The sequence below is a fragment of the Phoca vitulina genome, unplaced genomic scaffold (assembly GCF_004348235.1).
Source record: "Phoca vitulina isolate PV1807 unplaced genomic scaffold, GSC_HSeal_1.0 scaffold6, whole genome shotgun sequence".
NCBI classification, from domain to species: Eukaryota; Metazoa; Chordata; class Mammalia; order Carnivora; family Phocidae; genus Phoca; species Phoca vitulina.
In genome coordinates this window covers 55,422,302-55,443,642 of record NW_022589709.1, presented here as the reverse complement: position 1 = coordinate 55,443,642, position 21,341 = coordinate 55,422,302, and the positions used below count along the sequence as shown (strand labels likewise).

Sequence of the window (21,341 nt, the reverse complement as noted above, 5' to 3'; positions counted from 1 at the left end):
CTTTAAGAATTTTTCGTTGGGGCACTTGGGTGGCTCAGTGGGTTAAGCGTCTGCTTTCGGCTCAGGTCATGATCCCAGGGTGCTGGGATCGAGCCCCACGTCGGGCTCCCTGCTCAGCGGGGAGCCTGTTTCTCCCTCTCTCTCTGCCTGCTGCTCCCCCAGTTTGTGCGCGCTCTCTCTCTCTCAAATGAATAAAATCTTAAAAAAAAAATTTTTTTTCTGTAGGTTATTTATGTGTTTGTAACAATATCTTTTATTTTCAAAGTGAAAAAAGTTGCCAGTGAAGGAGGAAATGATGATCCAGATGTGTCTCCGAGCACCAAAATTTCAGACACAGAATCACCTCAAAAGGATGCTCAGATAGTTGAAGAAGAACAACAGTCTCAGACTTTAACAGGACAGGATTCAGAACAGATTGCATTAGAACCAAACCTAAATCAAAAGAAAAGAAGAAGAAAGAATCAGGATGAAGTTGGTAAACAGGAAGTAAAAAATCTTTCAGGAAATGCCACTGTTCAGTTAGGTCATTCTAAAGGAGAAAAATACAAAAGTAAGTTTCTTAAATATATTAATAGTTCCTGTATTACTTGAGAAAATGTGTACTATAGTATGATACGTAATTTAAATACTTCTGAGTAGTAGCAATTAGTAACGTTTAAGTTTTGTATTCTATATTCATGTTACTGTGTTAAATCCTTTTGTTTTTAAAGGAAAGAAGTTTATTGTTGAGGGGTAAAGAAACCAAAGTGAACTGGGGAAATTTTTCTCTAAAGTATGTTTCTGGGGCACTTGGGTGGCTCATTCGGTTAAGCATCCAACTCTTGATTTCAGCTCAGGTCTTGATCTTTTTTTACTTAAAACCAAACAGTGATTAGAAGTCATAACAATGTGTATAGTTAACTGTATAATGCTTGTGTATCTTAATAAATCACAGGTGTTCATGTTCTACCTCTACAGAGCACCTTTGAATCCACAATAAGTTGTTTAATTTTTATAAAAGAGCTACTGAAATCAGTTTCCTTCTTCCTTCCTTCCTTCGATCTTTCTTTTTCTTTCTTTCTCTCTTTCTTTCTTCCTTCCTTCCTTGCTTGCTTGCTTGCTTTCTTTTCTATTTTTTTTATAGCTCCCTTAGAATGCAGGCATTTTGACACCCAGGATTTGCTAGGGAATGAGGGCTAAGAGATTCAGGCATTTTTAGTCTCTTAAGAATTCATATGTAGATTACTTAAAGTAGATAACCAAGTAAATAGAGAAGAAGAAGATAGTAGCAAACCAGAAAAACCTTTCTATAGAATTTAAATTTTATGTAGTTTAGTTTTACCAATATGATTTTAATAAATGAGTCGTGGTAGTAGCATAGTATAATTTATAGGCATCACAATATTATACTCACTTGTGGTTTTCTATTAAAGATATTACATAAAAAGCAGAATAGCTCAGTAATTAAGAAGTTGGACTTTGGAAATCAAACAGACCTTGGTTTAGATTCCAGCTTTTTTTGTTTGCTAAATATGACCTCGGGTAAGTCACCTAAGATCTTGAACTCAGGTTCTTTTTCTCTGATGGGTTTACCACCTTTTAATAGGACTGTTTTCAATATTAAATGAGATAATGCATTTGATGGGCTTAGAGTTTCTGTCACTTAGTAAGTACTAAATAAATGATAGCAGTTACTGTGTTATTAATTATGATTCTTCTGAAGGAGCAGAATAGGCCAGTCTACCTGTAGCTTCCTAACTAGCTATATAGAACAAATAATTTTAACCATTTAAAATTTAAGCAAGATAAAAGGAGAATGCTGTAAACTACCCAGGAAATTTGGGCTGATCCTCAAAACACAGTTACAACTTACACAATTTTAAGTTGATTATCTTTTCATTAATGTTCTAAAATTAAGATCTCGGGCGCCTGGGTGGCTCAGTCGTTAAGCGTCTGCCTTTGGCTCAGGTCATGATCCCAGGGTTCTGGGATCGAGCCCCGCATGGGGCTCCCTGCTCAGCGGGAAGCCTGCTTCTCCCTCTCCCACTCCCCCTGCTTGTGTTCCCTCTCTCACTGTGTCTCTTTCTGTCAAATAAATAAATAAAATCTTAAAAAATAAATAAATTAATTAAATTAAGATCTCTGCCTTACATATAGGAACTTGAATGTGGAATGGATTAATGATTTATAGGAAAAACACTTTTTTATGTAAATTCCTTTGTGCTTTAAAAAGTAGATGTTTTCATTTTTTAGAATAACATGCATTTTGTATTCATAGATAAAGGTCAGTCTTTAAGGCCTGAGATAAATGAAGATGAAGTCAATAAGGAACAGAAGCTTTCTTGCATACGAAACATGGATGACATTGTGGATTTATCCTCCAGTGAAAAAACTGAGAAAAGAGCTGACCCTATCCTTTTATCAAGGTATTTTTCTATACCTTTACTGACTTTGTTTACATCTTCTATCAGTTACTAAGGGGGGAGTATGAAGTCTCCAACTGTAATTATGAATTTGCCTGTTACTCTTTTCAGTTCTATTTGTTTTTCTTCATGTCTTTTGAAGCTCGTTAGGTGCATGCATATCTAGAATTGTTGTATCTTGGTGAAATCACCCTTTTATCATTTGTGTGTATCATTCTGATATTTCTCTTTGTTCTGGTGATTACTTTGCTACAGCTGTCTTGTGGTTAATGTTTGCATGGGTTTCTTTTTCCTTTTTTTTTGGTGGGGGGAGAGAGCAAGCATCGGGGGGGCAGGGTAGGGGCAGAGAGAGGGGGACAGAGAATCCCAAGCAGGCTCCACTCTCAGGATGGAGCCCGACACAAGGCTCAGTCTCACAACCTGAGATATGACCTGAGCCGAAATCAGGAGTGGGACGCTTAACCAGCTGAGCCACCCAGGCACCCCTGACTGGCTTATTTCACCTAGCATAATGTTTTCAGGTTTCATCTGTGTTGCAGCATTTGACAGTATTTCCTTTTTTTTTTAATGGCCAAATAATAGTCCGTTGTGTGCATATATCACATTTTCTTCATTCATCTCTCAGTGAACATTTAGGCTGTTTAGTTTTTTTAAAGCTTTATTTATTTGACAGAGAACACAGCGAGAAAGGGAACACAAGCAGGGAGAGTGGGAGAGGGAGAAGCAGGCTTCCTGCTGAACAGGGAGCCCGATGTGGGGCTCAATCCCAGGACCTCGGGACCATGACCTGAGCCAAAGGCAGACGCTTAACCCCTGAACCACCCAGGCACCCCTCTCTTGGCTATTTTAAATAAACATTAGAATGTAGATACCTCTTTGAGGTCCTGTTTTCATTTCTTACAGAAAAATACCCAGAAGAGGGATTGCTGAATCATATGATAGCTCTATTAATTTTTTTTGACATTTTATTTTTTTTTTTAGGTAATCTGCCCCCAATGTGGGGCTCAAATTCACAACTCTGAGATCAAGAGTCACATGCTCTACTGAATGAGCCAGCCAGACACCCCTCTATTCTATTTTTAACTTTTTGAGGAGCCTCTCTACTTTTCTTCACAGTGGCTGTGCTATTTTATCTTCCCATCAGCAGTGCACAAAGATACCAGTTTTCCATATGCTCACCAACACTTATTATTTTCTTTTTTCTTTGTTTTGAAAATGGTTATTCAGACATACGTGAGATGATACTTCATTGTGGTTTTGATTCGCATTTCCCTAAGTGATATTGAGGATCTTTACATATACTTATTGGCTGTTTGTCTGCTTTGGAGAAATGTCTGTTCATTTCCTTTTCATATTTTTTAATTAGGTTATTTTAATTGAATTATAGGCATTCCTTTTATATTTTGGATATTAAGCTTGTGTCAGATATATGGTTTACAAATATTTTTTCCCATTCCATAGGTTGTTATTTGACCTTGTTGATTATTTTCTTTGCTCTGCTGAAGCTTTTTAGTTTGATACTGTCGCACTTGTCTATTTGTGCTAGTTTGTTTATACAATTCGGAAGATTAATAGTTTCTTTGAAGCTGAGCCCATGGACCTTGGGTCCTTAATTTGCTAGGTGACAGAATTTAAATTGTGACTTCAGAGATACAACTAATTTCATAAACTACACATAAAAGGTACTATGGCTTTTTTAGGGGAAAAACAACCCTGTAATGACTGTTAAGATCCTAACTGGTTTTGTAAAACAGTGAGCCGATTCTAAAATTATTAATTACACAAGAGCAAAGGGTCATGAGTGGTAAAGACAACTTGAAAAACAACATTTCTGGGGAGGAAATATATTAATACTTTAAGCTAGAGTAATTAGTATGTTACTGGCACAGGGACAGATTGACTCAGCAGAACTGAATATAAAGCCTAGGGGGAAAAATTTAGGAATCTGATAAATAGCAAAGGTAGCATTAGAAATTAGTGGGTGAAGATTGAATGAAATATTCATTAGATGGGTAGATCTATCTAATATTAGATAGTATTAGATCCTTATTTCACCCTCTATGCTAAATTTCTGATAGATTAAAGGCTACAGGGACACTGGGTGGCTCAGTCGGTTAAGCGTCTACCTTTGGCCCAGGTCATGATCCCAGGGTCCTAGGATCAAGTCCCGCATTGGACTCCTTGCTCAGCAGGGAGCCTGCTTCTCCCTTTGCCTGCCACTCCCCCTGCTTGTGTGTGCTCCCTCTCTAGTTAAATGTCTTATGTGTTCATTCTGGGTGCCAGTTAGTACATGGCCATGATTTATGGTATTATTAGTTGGATATTTCGTAATATGGCAGTCTTCTCTTGGCATACAGTGCTAACTGCAGCTTATGCATATTGGCACTGTGTCCTTGGATTTATAAAACTTTTGGTTAACAGAGTACCATGCAAAGCAGGGCCTGCCTGTGTAAGATTTTGATGAGAGATTATTCCTAAATATTGCTCTGATTTTACACATAGATTTGTCAACCCCATGTAATTAAGAATTTTTCATTTTGACTTCTTGAGTGTTTTCCTATGCCTTTTAATTTGTGGGTACTCTTTCTCTGTAGGTACAGATTTTTTTGTTGTTTGTTTGGTTTTGAGAGAGAGGAAGTGTATGCGAGTGGGGAGAGAGGGGCAGAGGGAGGGGAAGAGAGAATCTTTTTTTTTTTGTAGAAAGCATTTTTTTTTTTTTAAGATTTTATTTAAATTCACGTTAGTTAACATATAGTATATTATTAGTTTCAGGGGTAGATTTTAGTGATTCATCACTTGCATATAACACCCAGTGCTCATTACATCAAGTACCCTCCTTAATGCCCATCACCCCATTACGCCATCCCTCATCCTCCTCCCCTCCAGCAACCCTCAGATTGTTCCCTATAGTTAAGAATCTTAAGCAGCCTCCACGCTCATTGTGGAGCCCAACTTGGGGCTTGATCTCACCATCCTGAGATCATGACCTGAGCTGAAATCAAGAGTTGGTAGCCTAACCAACCAAGCCACCCAGGCTCCCCTAAAGATACAGCTTTTAACAACATGGTACAAGAAGGATCATAGAAAAGTCAAAATATTTATATTGATAATTCCAAAATATGAAGTATCGTTTTCTAACTGGTTTTATATGTTAAAAAATATTTTAAGTAGATACTATTAAACATGTATCACTAAGAATTCTTTTCCTCCTGATGTGTTTTCGTTTGCTTAGTGATCAACAAGATGCAACCTCACTAGCAACTGAAGCTTCAGAATCAAGCCCTTCAGATTTGCCTTTATCAGAAGCTGGAATTACCTCAGTGTGTGAAGTGAATAATGTGGAAAGTAGTTGTACAGAAGAAAGCAGTGTTGACCTAAAAAATAAATCATTGTAAGTATTTTACATGGTAGGATTTTAAAATTTACTTTCAAAATTGTGATGATTTCTTATTTAAGAAATGATAATGTTGCTTTCTTTAGGGATTAGAAAGGGACGGTACACCATTTAATATATAATTGTACTATGGTCTGATTGTGACATAAAGGCTTATCACTTTGTATTTCATTACAGAAAGATTCTCTTTCATATTTAATAGATAACCATGATAGGAATTTTATGTATAGTGGTGACTTATGCTGAAATCCTAAAATAATTTGGAAGCCTTAACATTTGCTGTTAGATACTTTTACTTGGTTTGAGTAATTTTTCAAAGTTGTAGATTTTTGATATTGATGACTTTAAAGAAATTATTATGTTTTCTAGTGTGCAGATACTGATTAACATTTGCACTAAAAACAGAATAAAAGCACTACAAGAATCTGCCTTTGAAGAGACATAGCTCAGAAATTCAGACTTCCTTTTTGGGTCCCTCCTTAACTCCTCATATAGGCTTAAAGGCTGTTTAGTTTATGAATTCTTAAACTTATTTTCAGTAAAGCACAGTCACAATGAGAATGAAACTTTTTTTTTAAATAAAAATTTAGTGTTTGGAATAGGCAATATGGTCTTATGGCTCAAACACCTAGAAGTATAAAAAGATATAGAGTGAAATATCCCTCCTTCCATGTCCACGTTCGCTCTAAGTAACTTGTGTAATTTATTGCTTCTATTCTTTCAGAGATTTAAAAAAAGTACTTTAAAACTAATACAAATGTATGTTCTTTATATTTTTTTTACTCTTCCTAAAATCCTAATGATAGTGTGTGTGTGTTATATACACACACACAGACACCATTTTGCAGTTTTTTGGTTTTATGTCTTGATATCTTTGCATAAAGATCTTCTTTATTATTTTGAGTAGCTGCATAATATGTAGTGTTCTGGTGTATATGTGCTGCTGAAGCGAGCACTTCATAGTGTCCTGGTGTATAGATGGATTAGAGTTTATATTATCAAAGCCCAGCTGATAGCTAGATAGGTTGTTTTTTCAAACAGTGCTTAAAATCTTTAATTTCTATCCTTTGACTGTATGTAAGTACAGTGGACCCTTAGGAACAACACAGTGGTTAGGGATGCTGACCCCTTTGCAGTTGAAAATCCACAAATAACTTTGACTCTTCCAAAACTTAACTACAAATAGTCTACTGTTGACTGGAAGCCTGATGACGTAATTGGTTGATTGACACATGTTTTGTATGTTATATGTATTATATACTGTAATCTTACAATTAAAGTAAGCTAGAGAAACAAAATGCCTTAAAATAATAATGAGAAAATACATTTACAGTACTGTACTGTATTGAGAAAAATCTGTGTATAGGTGGAATCACACAGCTTGAACTTGTGTTGTTCAAAGGTCATCTGTATTTGTAGGGTGAATATTCAGACTGGAATTGCTTGCTGCAATGTATATATGTGTGTGTGTATACACATATACACATTGAGAATTGTGAGAGATACTTCCAAAGTGTTCTTCATAGGAGTTATACTAGTTTACATTCCCACCAACATTGTAAGAAATGTCTCCCTTAACAGAAAATGGTGTTTATCAAACTAGGGTTTATGCTGGTCTCGAATAGATTAAAAAATAATACTTCCGTGTACTATCTCCATCTCACTCTTCCTTTTTTGGCAGGGGTATGTAACGCTTTGTTTTTATTGAGTTTTTTATTTTAAAAATTTCTAACCTAAGGAAAAGTCAATAGAACAACGAACATTTGTATATAATTCTCCTTAGATTCTCTAATTCCTAATATTACATTTGTGCTTGCTTGCACAGGTGTGCACGTCTCCCTCCCCCCTTAATTTGTGCTTTTTTTAAAACCTATTTTTATTTTGTTTTTTAAGTTCATATTCTTTGTCCTTTTTTTTTTTTTTTTTAAAGATTTTATTTATTTATTTGACAGAGCACAGGCACGGGGAGTGGGAGAGGGAGAAGCAGGCTCCCTGCTGAGCAGGGAGCCCAATGTGGGGCTTGATCCCAGGACCCTGGGATCACGCCCTGAGCTGGCGGCAGACACTCAAACGACTGAGCCACTCAGGTGCCCCTCTTTGTCCATTTTTAAAATGAGTTTTTGATGCTACTGTTTGTAGGAGCTCTTTTTATTTTAGGGAGATTAGCCTTGTTTTTTGATTTGCAAAACATGCTTTCTTGGTTGGTAGTTTGACTTCTGACTTAGTCATGTAGAAGTATTTGATTTTTATGTGGTTATATTTCTCAATTTTGTTTTTCTTTCATGGCTCCTGAATTTTTAGTTAAACTTTATGAAGGCTTACCCCAACTCAAGGTTATAAAAGAATTCATCCGTGTTTACTGTGTGGCTTTATTTAACTCTGATGCATTGGAACATATTATGAGTACAGTGCAAGGAATGGAGCTAATTTTATTTTAGTTCCCAGTGTTAGTTTTCACATCACCATTGCTTTGATATTATTTGTAACAGTACATAATTCTGTATTTCATCCTCGCTGTTTTGAAATGCTGCCTTTTTTATATACTACTTTCATGTGTTTTGAAGTCATCTTCTAAATTTTCTTTTGTGTTTCATTTATCTGTTTATTCACATATCAGTACCAGTGTTTTAATTATTGATGCTGAATAGTTTCTTTTTAGCATCTGGTAAAATAAGTTACCTCCTCATGGCTCTTGTTTTTCAATTCTCTTTGCTACTCTTACTCTAAGTAAACCTAAAGGACTTCTTTTCTGCCTCTGAGTGGATTTTTAAAGAATTTTTCAGAATTTTATTTGACTGTGCCTCCATGTTGGTGCTATTTAAATAATGTTCATTAAAAAAAATAAAAAATAAATAATTCATTTTTTAGGGAAACTGATCAGTCAGGAAATGTTAAACTGATGGGAAGAAGACAACTACAGAGACCCAAACCCAATTTATCAAGGGCAGTTGGGAAGAAATCTGTTCTTTCACAAGGTAAAACAGATGCGGAGAGCAAGAGTTTACGTGCAGAAACTTCAGTTGAAAAGGTATGGAGTAAGACACTTTATAGAAAATAAAATTACAAAAATTTTCCCTAAGTAGTTGGGAATAAACTGTTTAGTTTGTAACTACATGATAATGTAACTGATACTAAAACAAAGATACAAGAACACATGAATATTAAATGTGTCTTGTCTCCTGTTTATGCATTTAGAACCTAGGACATATCATTTCAAACATACTCAGTAGTGAAAAATCTCTTTTGTTTACTTATCTAAATTTTTAAAAATTAAAGTATTTTTTTTTTTAAAGATTTTATTTATCTATTTGAAAGAGCGTGAGAGAGCATAAGCAGGGGGAGCGGCAGAGGGAGAGGGAGAAACAGGCTCCCTGCTGAGCAGGGAGCCCAACGTGGGGCTCGATCCCAGGACCCAGGATCACGACCTGAGTCAAAGGCAGACGCTTAATGACTGAGCCACCCGGGCACCCCTACTTACATAAATTTTGTATTCAAAATGTTTTTAACCAGTTTTCCATCAAATTATATCCGTAGTCCTTTCCGCAAACTGACATATTCCTGTCCTTCATAATCTTTGTCTTTCTTTTTATGTATGAAAACATTTCTGTAGGTTTTAATCATAACATACATAATATTTAAAACTTTTTTATGTGAACCTACTCATTAACCTTTTCTTGGGGTTAATCTTTTTAATAGCTGCATCAGGTTAACATAATAATTTACCTAAGCATTTTTCTAATGGTAGACATTTAAATCGTTTCCATTTTTTTAAACTCTCATAAATAAAAGCAAATGGTTTTGTAAGTAGCCCTTTCTTAAGGAAAAAAGCAGAGGATAAATTTCCACAGGAGGTGAGATTAATGAGTCAGAGTGTTTTAAATATTTATTGGCTTTTGTTATGCATTGTCAAGTGACAGTCAAAAAAAAAGAATTTATTTACACTGCTACAGGCATTAAATGAATGTTCCTGTTTTTGTATATCTCTGCTGGCATTGTTATAAATTTTTTATTTTTGCTAAAATACATTTTAAAGTGTTAGCTTTTTTCCCTCTTATGTTAAATATTTTTTATTATACTTCTTGTAATACAATCGTATTATTATAGTCTTGTAAAATTCGACAAAATTGGGAAGCTACAGATTATTGTAAAAATTAAGACAAAAATTACTTGTGATTTCATTATCCAGCTGCAACTAACCTTTTAGCATATATCCTTCCAGCTTTTCCTATTACAAAATTTATTGGTATTCAGTTTTGTATCCTTCTTTGGTTCTTAACATTTCTTAAATATTTTTCCATATTATTAAATATCCTTTGAAAACATGGTCTTTAGTGACTTCATAATATTCTGTCAGTGGGTATAACTGAATTTAACCATTTACTCATTATTGGATATTTTGTCTGTTCGCAGTGTTTGGCATTTTATATAATGTTCTAGTAAACATTCTTGTACTTTGTCTGAATATTTACTTAGAGTCTTAGAAATGGTATTACAGTATGAACATTTTTTTTTTTTAAAGATTTTATTTATTTGACAGACACAGCGAGAGAGGGAACACAAGCAGGGGGAGTGGGAGAGGGAGAAGCAGGCTTCCCACGGAGTGGGGAGCCCGATGCGGGGCTCGATCCCAGGACCCTGGGATCATGACCTGAGCCGAAGGCAGGTGCTTAACGACTGAGCCACCCAGGCGTCCCCAGTATGAACACTTTTTAAATAGATTTTATTTATTTGAGAGGGAGAGAGAGCGAGTGTGCACAAGCGGTGGGGGGAAGGGGCAGAGGGAGAGGGAGACTCTCCCACTGAGCAGGGAGCTCAACATGGGGCTTGATCCCAGGACCCTGAGATCATGACCCCAGCCAAAGGCAGATGCTTAACCAACTGAGCTACCTAAGTGCCCTGAGTATGAACGTTTTTTAGGCTCTTGATTTCATATTGGCAAAAGGCTTTCCAGAAAGGATATACCAGTTTTTGTTCCTGTCAGTTATTAGATGGGATTATATGTTTTATAATGTTCACAGCTGCATCAATGATTTATAAAATTCTTATAATTAGAAGAACAAAAAATGAAATGTCATTGTTTTAATTTCCATTTATTATGAAGTTTGGACTTTTTTATGTTAAGTCAATAAAATGTAAAAAATTGAATTTATAGAATCATACGGAAAAGGATAAAGTGAAAACATTGGACATTTCTGGAATGGGGAATACAGAGAGAGAGAACCCAGAAGCTGAGACTGTATCTACGTAAGTATTTAGGAAGTAGAATAAAAGTAGTAGCTTTTAAGAATGACTCTAATAAGTTCTGTACTTGATAATGTCTGAATTTTATTTCCGTTTAGTGTACTTAAGTCTTCTCTTAACTGTAGGTGTGTTGAAACATTTCAGTAGTGATCTTTATGCTACTGGAGAAATAAATTATGATAGGGATCCATTGGGTTCGCAGTCACATTTCTTCCTCAACTTACTAACAGGATTTTAACAAAGTCTTGTTAGATTAATTGTTAAGATACATGTTTCTGGATAATTTTATGTATAGCAGGTTTCAAAAGGGAATATTTAACTGGGAATGCAGATTCAGAGTAAGTCTTATTCTAATACTAATTTGAACCATTGGATTCTGGACTGTACATTTATGCCGTAATCTTTGTCTAGTGCCCTGGAGGTATACGTTACAAACTAGTAGTATTCTTAGTGGAGAATGGTATTAAGTGTCTGTCAAATATAGATTTTTTTCCAGTTTTGTGATGAAATGATTTTTATAGTTAGGGTTCCAGGAGTATGTCTGTCCCAAAGTGTTAAGGTATAGAAACAGGAGTATCTTTGAGGATGTATTTGAGGACACTTGTAATTATTTTTATATTCCAAATGGTTTACTTATTCATACCTTGGAGAAGAGAATACTGAAAACAAACATGTGACTTCAAAATAACCATAATTCTATTCTTTTGTAGTTCTAGTGAAAAAATTGGTCTGCAGGAAGATGATCAAACGAAGGCTGTCAGACCAGCACGACTAATGAGGGGCCGATTGCAAAGGCCGAAGCCAAATGTAGGTAAAGCTGCTGAAAGAAAAGACATTCTTGCATCACAGGAAAAAATTGAGGCCAATGTAAAAAAGAATGAAAGTCAATCCTGTATTACTAGAGATGTAAGTACTCTGATTCTTGCCATTTTTTTTGTTAAACAAGTACTTAAGCCTTTTTTTACCTCCCTCTTTAAAGGGCAAGACTGTACAGTTGTGTACATTGTATATTAAATTTAAAGCCAAAATCTCAGAGCCAGCAGCTTTGCTACTTGTAAAGCCATTTAACTCTCAGCAATCTAGATTTTGGGCATTTATATAATGGAGCATCTGCTTTGATCTTATTACATCATGTTTGACTTGCCTCCCCCTCCCCATCATTTAGGTATTTGAATTACGCTTCCTTTTTGAAAATATAGCTAGGTATGTGAATTTTAACTCTGGCTTAAACACAGTAAAATGTTAAAAGCTTCCTACTACAATAGAATTCCAAGAACAAAAGATGATGAATTTTAGGTTATTTACATAATAACTAGTCTTTGTGATAAGGGTAAGAGTTCAGATCATAGTTAGATTTGAATTTCTTTTGTTACAGTTCTCAAGGTCTATACTGTAATGGTACTAATCAGAAGACAGACCCCTGGGAATAACTCTAATAGACGAGACTGAAGCGCTGTAACTTGCTTTCTGATTAGGAGGAAAAGAATGGGGGCTTTGAGATAAGGTAGAAGGTATAGCTTGTGAAATTTTTAGAGATATTTAAATAACACTAAAAAAAGTGTCCTTTGAATATAATTTTATAATTTTGAAATGTTTACCATTTTCCTTGTACTCAAATTGGATAAAATTTTCAATGCAATAAATAATAAAATATAAATGGGTGTTTCATTGAGAAACCTTAAAAATGTGTTTGTTGTTAAGAGTCCTGAACAAGTAGAAGATCAGTCATGTAAAAATGTTGACTTTGAAGACCTCACATTACAATCTGAGAAAGAAGATAATTTTTTTCAAATGAACGTTAATGAATGTGTAAGGTAAGCATCATCTTAGTGGTTATGTAATCTTTGAATTTAGTATAAAGTTTTAGGAATGTTTAATCAATTTTTAAAAACAAAAGCAAATCAGATTAATATTTGTGTATCAAATTACCTAATATTCACAATATAACTTCACTTTTCAGGGCGATTTATGTCATAGCTTTCTTTTTTTTTAAAAAAGATTTTATTTATTTGACAGAGACAGAGTGAGAGAGGGAACACAAGCAGGGGGAGTGGGAGAGGGAAAAGCAGGCTTCCCACAGAGCAGGGCACCCGACTGGGGGCTCGATCCCAGGACCCTGGGATCATGACCTGAGCCAAAGGCAGACGCTTAGCGACTGAGCCACCCAGGCGCCCCTATGTCATGACTTCCACGTTAATTTCTCAGTTACTTGTGATTTGATGAGTTGATATACTCATCATAAATTAGACCTGAATTAACATACATGTTAGATTAAATGTCTGTGTCCAAATGTGAAATGAAACTTATTTTCTTCTATTTGCTTCTTTGGGATTAGATTGATCCACATATGACCTTTATTTAAGGTTCACATAAATTTTTTATAAAACCCATATATAGAAACCCAATATTTCTCCTAGCCACATGTGGCTCTTTCTTTTGTTATTTCCCCTCTGGAGGGTACCAAACAAAATCGATGGAATTATTAGTATACTTTGGAAAATGTTTTTCCTTTGGAAATACTCAATGTACACAGAAGTAGTGAGAACAGAATAGTGGACTTCTGTGCATTACTATGTAGTTTCAACTATTACTCGTATTTTATCAATCTTTACATTTGAAGTCTGGCCTTTCTTATACTTTCTTGTTCAGATCATACTTCAATCTGGCTGTTTGAGATGCTGGTGATATCTGGCCACATAAATGTGTTGTTTAACTCTTATGGCAGGGCATATGTCTGGATAAAAGATAGGAGGTGCCAAGAGGTAGGAATAGTAGACATAAATTGGTCTAGCTCCAATGCAGAGGACTGGGGACCCTTAGCCAGTATTTGGGAAGGATTGTGTGGATGACAATTAGAGACTGTTCAGAGCCAGTTGACTACTACTGTACTTGACTTTATTGATAGATTTCTCTTTATCCATGTCTCTCTATGAGTAGATCTATTTATTTTAAAAATTTGTAATTTCAAAACATGGGTTTTTTTCCCCCTCTCCTTTAATTTTTAGGTTTTACCCAGAGATACGTGAGGCTTTCTTAATTTATTTTTTATTTTTTTGTTTGAGAATTCCTCGTCTTTCAGTAGTATTTTCTCAACCATCATTTCTTCAGCTGGCAGTATGCTTTAAAATTTGTATTTTTTTTTTTTTTTAATATATAGTATTCAAGAGGATAATAAAGTCCCAGTTCTAAAGACTCGATTTCAGAAACCAAAGCCGAATATAGGAAGAGGAGCTAGAAGAAGAGAAATTTTCTCAAAGGAAGAGGTGTCAGAGGAGATTGTTGCATCTGGGCAATTCACAGCACCTTTGAGAGAAATTACGAGAGTGGAAGAAACCTTACCAAGGGAGAGGGTATTAGTGGAGGCTAATACTACTAAGGAAATGGAGTCAGATTTAAAAAAAACTGAAAGAGACAACTCTCCTAGAGAGAAGATACCAGAAATGATGGACAACACTGTGGATATGGAGACAGATTTGAAAGAAACTGGAAGAGAGGTTTCCCCAAGGGACACTATATCAGAGGTGTCTGATGTCACTGAGGAAAGAGTGACAGATTTGGAAGAAACTGGAAGAAGAGAAATATCCTTACAGGAAAATACCTTGGAGGTCAGCACTACAGATGAAGTAGAAACAGGTTTAGAAGAAACTGGAAGCGAGGTTTCTGTAAGGGAAAATGTACCAGAGATGGTTGATGCTACTGAGGACAGAGAAACACATTTGGAAGAAACTGAAAGAAGAGAAATAGACACAGAAGGAAAGGCCCCACAGGTCAAGACTCAAGGTGAAATGGAGACAGATTGGAAAGAAATTGAAAAAGGAACTTCCCTGAGGGAAAAGGTACTAGTGGGGATCAGTGCCATAGGGGAAAGGGAGATTGATTTTAAAGAAACTGGAGAAAGAGACCTTTTTGTGATGGAAGAGGTATCAGGAAAGACGACTGCTACTGAAGAACCAGAGGCAGAATCAGAAGAAACTGGAGGAGACATTTCCCTGAAGAAAAGCAGGTCAGAAGAGATTAATGCTCCTGAAGAAATGGCTGCAGATTTGGAAAAAACTGGAAAAATAGATATTTCTCTAAGGAAAAATGGAGCAGAAGAGGCTAGGACCTCAAGACAAATGGACACAGATTTAATGCAGAGCAGTAGTAGTTGCTGCAGCACTATGCCTTCACTAAATATCAAAGTATGTCTTTTTCTGTTCTTTAGAAAAACTGTTTTTGAACATTTTTTCAGAGAAAAATTATCAAAATAAAAACCGTGATTATTGCTCTTAAATCCCATAACATTTAAAATCTCTAAAAGCTTAAAGTCTTTCCCAGCCCTAAATTCTGTGTTTTAGGACCTTAAAGAAACTATGCATTTTTTTAAAAAAAAACTTAAAAAATATTTAATTGTGGATAAGTTACCATTCTTAGTGTCAGTTTGAAGTTATTCTTAGCTAAAAGGAGTGTAGGGAATTGGACTGAGTTAGTGCTAACTCTAGTATGAACATGCATTAGAATTATTTCTTTCGACCAAATGTCTTTCTCAGTTTTTATTTCCTGTCCCACTCCACTTTTATTTTTATTTTTATTTTTTTTAGATTATTTATTTATTTAGAGAGAGTGAGTGGGAGGGGCAGAGGGAGAGAGACAATCCCAAGCAGACTCTGCACTGAGCGTGGAGCTCGACGTAGGGCTCAGTCTTAGAACCCTGAGATCATGAGCTGAAACCAAGAGTTGGATGCTTAACTGACTGAGCCATCCAGGTGCCCCCCACCCCCACTCCACTTTTAAATTTTCTTTTTTCTTTGTTTTTAAATTTTTAAGTTTTATTTTATTTTAGAAAGAGAGTGAGAGAGAGTGCGAATGTTGTAGGGGCAGAGGGAGAGAGTGAAAGAATCTAAGGCATGCTCCATGGTCAGCACAAAGCCCAATGTGGGGCATGATCCCACACCCCTGAAATCATGACCTGAGCTGAAATCGAGAGTTGGACGTCCAGGTGACTGACCACCCAGGTGCCCCTAAAATTTATTAAATATTTCCAGTGGGGTTGCTTGGCTGGCTCAGTTGGGGGATCATGTGACTTTTTTTTTTTTTTTTACCATGTGACTCTTGATCTTGGAGTTGTAGGTTTGAGCTGCACGTTGGGTGTACAGATTACCTAAAAATAAAATCTTTAAAAACCCAGAAGTTTCTAGTTACTTTAAGTTCACACAGTTGTGACATTATCCATTTGTGCCGATTTACTGTGGTTGATTTCCTGTGACTATTCCTCCAGAATGTTAGCAGTGAAGTACTATCCATGGTGCATACACCTGAAGAAGAAAAAAGAAATTCTGAAAAGGAACTGTCAGGTCACTTGAGTTGTTTGAAGACTTCTTTGCAGACTTCTGAACCTGATAAAACAGAAGACCAGGGGATGCTGTCTCCAGATGTTCCAGAGCAGTTTTCAGATATTAATTTAAGGTACAAGTATATTGGTCTATGTGGTTTTAAAGACAAAGCATCTATTTTTTAAAGTTTTTATTTTTTTTTAAAGATTTTTATTTATTAGAGAGCGAGCAAGAGCAGGGAGAGGGTAAGAAGAGGGAGAAGCAGGCCCCCCGCTGAGCAGGGAGCCCGATGTGGGGCTTGATCCCAGGACCCTGGGATCATGACCTGAGCCAAAGGCAGATGCTCAACTGACTGAGCCACCCATGCGCCCAAGACAAAGCATCTAAAGTTATATTATCAGGTTATCAGTAAGGTTTCAAGAAATATCATCTCTAGCATAGTGTTACAGATTTTAAGCTTTGGGATGTTTGGAGAGAATTTTGAGGTCGTTGTGACAGTAGATTGAGAGAATTACTAACATCAGAATTGTATGTAACACATATTCCTAAGTCAATATGGGTGTGAGAACCCGTATTTTCTCTCTGCACAGATGATAGGCTTATACTTCATTTGTACTCCTCATATTTTTTAGGATCTACCAAATAGTCCAATTTGTTTTCCTGTTAAGAATTAGATTTAGGGGCACCTGGGTGGCTCATTTGTTAAGCATCTGCCTTCGGCTCAGGTCATGATCCCAGGGTCCTGGGGTCGAGCCCCACATTGGGCTCCCTGCTTGTTAGGAAGCCTGCTTCTCCCTCTCCCACTCCCCCTGCTTGTGTTCCTGCTCTTGCTATCTCTCTGTCAAATAAATAAATAAAATCTTAAAAAAAATTAGATTTAATATTTACTGCCAATTTCTCAAGTTGTCCTAAGACTCTGTTCTTGTCGCCCCTTCAACTCTTTCTAACATTCGATAATCCTTTTTCCAAAAGCAAATCTCTTTCTCAAGAGCAGAAGCCACTTGAAGTTAAACCAGCACCTTTTGTGAGAAGTCGATTCAAAAGACCAAAACCAAACTTAGCAAGAGCAACTTTAAAGAGAGAGACTACAGTAGCAGAAAAATACGTATCTGGGAAGAAATTGGAAACTGATAATACTGAGACTGTTGTGGTACAGCAGAGCAGTGAACAGATAAACACTCTCCCTTCTCAACATGTGAGTGCTATTCAAGGTGGATGTTCTTTGTTTTAGCTATTATGATTACTAAAGTAAAACAGCTGGGGTTAACATTTAACAAATATTTTCTCATATAATTTCTACTGCATGTGGTATTAGTCTTGTTATACTTTCTGTGCCTCACTGTTCCATGTGGTTTTGTAAGAATCTTGTCTCTCTCATGATGGGCAAGTATGTCATGGAAAGGAATTTAAGAGTCCTGGGATCTAAGTTCTGACCTTTATTCATCGTGTGACCATAGCCAAATGATGCAGCTAGTTTCTTCACAGAAAAAATGAGTTTGATAGTCATTCTTTGTTTTACTTTGTTGTTAAGGTGCATTAAAAAGTTAAAAGCTTGATAGGAGTTAAAGGAGATATTTTATTTACTTTGTTAACTTGGTCCATAACAAATTAAGATTGTGTGATATAATATCAAAAATGTTGAATGGAAATGTTAACACTTGTAAGTTGAGTGTTCTAAATATAAAAGTACTTTTTTGGCCATACGGGTGGGCAACAGGTACATGAAGAGATGCTCAATATCACTAATCATCAGCAAAATGCAAATCAAAACCACAATGAGCTGTCACCTCCCACCAGACAGAATAACTAGTCAAAAAGACAAGAAATAGCAAGTGTTGGTAAGGATGTAGAGAGAAAGGAACCCTCATGTGCTGTTGGTGGGAATGTAAATTGGTGCAACCACTGTGGAAAACAGTATGGAGGGTCCTCAAAAAATAAAAAAAGAATTACTATATCCAGTAATTCTAGTAGTGAGTATTTGCCCAAAGAATTCCAAAAGATGGATGCACCCTTATGTTTATCATAGCATTATTTACAATAGGGAAGATAGGAAAGCAACCAAAGTGCCCACCAATAGATGAGTGGATAAAGAAGATGAGTTATATATATACAATGGAATATTACCCAGCCATAAAAAAGAATGAGATGTTGCCATTTACAATAACATGGATGGGCCTGGAAGTCCATTTTGCCAAGTGAAATACTATGCTAAGAGAAGTAAGTCAGACAGAGAAAGACAAATACCATATAATTTCCCTTACACGTGGAATCTGGAAAATAAAACAAAACAAAAAAAGGAACAGACTCAAATACAGAGAACAAACTGGTGGTTACCAGAGGAGAAGGGGGTGGGGAGTTGGGGGAAATAGGAAAAGGGGATTGATTAAGAGGTACAGACTTCCCAGGGCCCCTGGCTGGCTTAGTTGGTAGACCATGCATCTCTTGATCTTGGGGTTGTAAGTTCGAACCTCATGTCGGGTGTAGAGATTACTTAAAAATAAAATCTCTAAGAAGCACAAACTTTCAGTCATGAAATAAGTAACAGAGATGAAAAGTACAGCATAGGGAATATACTTAATAATATAGTAACATGTGTGGTTATAGGTAGTGACTATACTTACCATGGTGAATACTGAGTGATGTATATAATTGTTGAATCACTGTGTTGTACATATAAAACTAATAAAACATCGTATGTCAACTATACTTCAATAATAATAAAGACAAGTTCATAAAAATTAATAAAATGGTGTATTTTTTAAAAAGTCAATTTTGGATTAAAATTCTTCTTATATGTTTTATTTTTTTTTTAAAGATTTTATTTATTTGAGAGAGAAAGAGAGCGTGAAGGGGGGAGGGTCAGAGGGAGAAGCAGATTCCCCACCGAGCAGGGAGCCTGATGCAGGGCTCGATCCTGGGACTCCAGGATCATGACCTGAGCTGAAGGCAGACGCTTAACCAAGTGAGCCACCCAGGTGCCCCTTCTTTTATGCTTTAAGATAGCTTAGTTCTGGGGTGCCTGGGTGGCGCAGTTGGTTAAGTGTCCAACTCTTGATTTTGGCTCAGGTCTTGATCTCAGGGTTGTGAGTTCAAGCCCAGTGTGGAGCCCACTTAAAAACAAATAAATAAGATAAAATAGCTTAGTTCTTACAATGCTTGAAAATTTGTACTTTTTCTGCCTGATCTTATATTTTAAAAAGGTGTATCTTTTTTTATTGATTATCTATCTGATTATAAAAATTTCACATTGAAAAAATATGTAATCTAAAAAGTGAGAGTCCATTATAATGTCTCATTTCTACCTCCCAAGTTAATCAGTCATGTAGTTATTTTGAATATATCCACCCAGCCTTTTCTGTATAGATACTTATTTATATAAATAATGTGTGGGTATTTTCATTGTTTTCCAAAAATGGCGTTATAACTTGCCTTCTCATTTTTTCACTTAACATAATATTGTGAACATATTTTTGGATCAGCATATACAGATTTATCTTCTAAATGGCTCTGGACTGTTCCATTATAAACAAGTTATAATTTATTCAATACCCTACTGATAGGTTTGTCTTGTTCCCAGTGTTTTGATTTTGTTCTTGCTTTTTTGGGGAGGTATTAAATGGGTATAATAAATATCTTTGTATGTACTTTTCCATATACTTGAGTATTTTTGTAAGATACATTTCTAGAAGTAAATTTGCTGAGAATTAAAATTTTTGGTAGATACTGTTCTGTTGTCCTCTACAGAGACTTTACCAATTTATTTTGCTGATAGTGTATGAAAGTTCCTGTTTCCCTATACTTTTATCAACCCTTGGTGAAATTTTTCTTATTTGGTTTCTAGGGTGTGGCTTCCCTAATGACATCAAGAGAAAAAGACACATCAGGTCACAGGGAGGAGGAGTCTGTAATATTACCATGTATGCAGACTGAAAAGGACCTTTCACCTTCGAGTTCTTGTGATCCTAAAGAGATGTCTCAGCCTACACAGGCCCAGGAAAAGGAATTAGTTGTTTCTACGGGGTAAACAGTGATACTTCTTTGAAAATATAAAATATATTTATATTTAAAAAAAAAGGAAAATCTAAAATATGAGAGAATTCTTTCAAGTATTTCTTCATTGTTACTAAGATGTGTTAATGTATTTTAAAAGTGAATACCAAGAATACTTGGTTTATTTTTATCTTTTGTATTATTTTTATTTATTTATTTATTTATTTTTAAGATTTTATTTATTTATTTTGACAGAGAGAGACACAGCGAGAGAGGGAACACAAGCAGGGGGAGCGGCAAGCAGAGAGAGAAGCAGGCTTTCCGCTGAGCAGGGAGTCCGATGTGGGGCTCGATCGCAGGACCCTGGGATCATGACCTGAGCCGAAGGCAGACGTTTAACAACTGAGCCACCCAGGCGCCCTCTTTTTTATTATTTTAAAACAGATTTATTTATTTATTTATTTGAGAGAGGGGGAGAGAGTGCTCAGGGAGGAGGGCAGAGGGAGAGGGAGAGAGAGTCTTAACCAGACTCCACGCTGAGCACACAGCCCTATGCAGGGTTTGATCTCATGACCCTGACATCATGACCTGAGGCGAAACCAAGAGTATGATGCTTAACCAACTATGCCACCCAGGGCGCCCCAAGAATACTTGGTTTATTTTTATTCATGTGTCAGACTGCCTAAAATAGAAAATCACATTGAGTTAACACCTTTTAATGCTTGCCTGCTTATATTCACTATTAGCTGCTTAAGGTTTTATACAAATCATTGCATTTAAAAATACATGTATATAAAGATTGTATTCATTATCTTCTTAAAAACTATAGTAGAGGGGCGCCTGGGTGGCTCAGTCGTTAAGCGTCTGTCGTCGGCTCAGGTCACGGTCCCAGGGTCCTGGGATCGAGCCCCACATCGGGCTCCCTGCTCCGTGGGAAGCCTGCTTCTCCCTCTCCCACTCCCCCTGCTTGTGTTCCCTCTCTCGCTGTGTCTCTCTCTGTCA

The 21,341-nt window shown here is 36.2% G+C and overlaps 1 protein-coding gene across 2 annotated transcripts in view; it reads left to right on the top strand.

The window, feature by feature from the left end:
- The window catches only part of BDP1 (B double prime 1, subunit of RNA polymerase III transcription initiation factor IIIB), an 89,480-nt gene that overhangs the window by 24,084 nt on the left and 44,055 nt on the right, over positions 1 to 21,341 (top strand). For both annotated transcript variants that reach the window (XM_032404251.1, XM_032404250.1), the window contains exons 10-20: positions 266 to 550; positions 2,258 to 2,405; positions 5,635 to 5,793; positions 8,665 to 8,824; positions 10,949 to 11,040; positions 11,748 to 11,943; positions 12,739 to 12,851; positions 14,195 to 15,218; positions 16,295 to 16,482; positions 17,322 to 17,544; positions 20,191 to 20,369. In XM_032404251.1, coding sequence (XP_032260142.1) covers positions 266 to 550; positions 2,258 to 2,405; positions 5,635 to 5,793; positions 8,665 to 8,824; positions 10,949 to 11,040; positions 11,748 to 11,943; positions 12,739 to 12,851; positions 14,195 to 15,218; positions 16,295 to 16,482; positions 17,322 to 17,544; positions 20,191 to 20,369 — 2,767 coding nt within the window. The remainder of the gene's footprint in view (positions 1 to 265; positions 551 to 2,257; positions 2,406 to 5,634; positions 5,794 to 8,664; positions 8,825 to 10,948; positions 11,041 to 11,747; positions 11,944 to 12,738; positions 12,852 to 14,194; positions 15,219 to 16,294; positions 16,483 to 17,321; positions 17,545 to 20,190; positions 20,370 to 21,341) is intronic.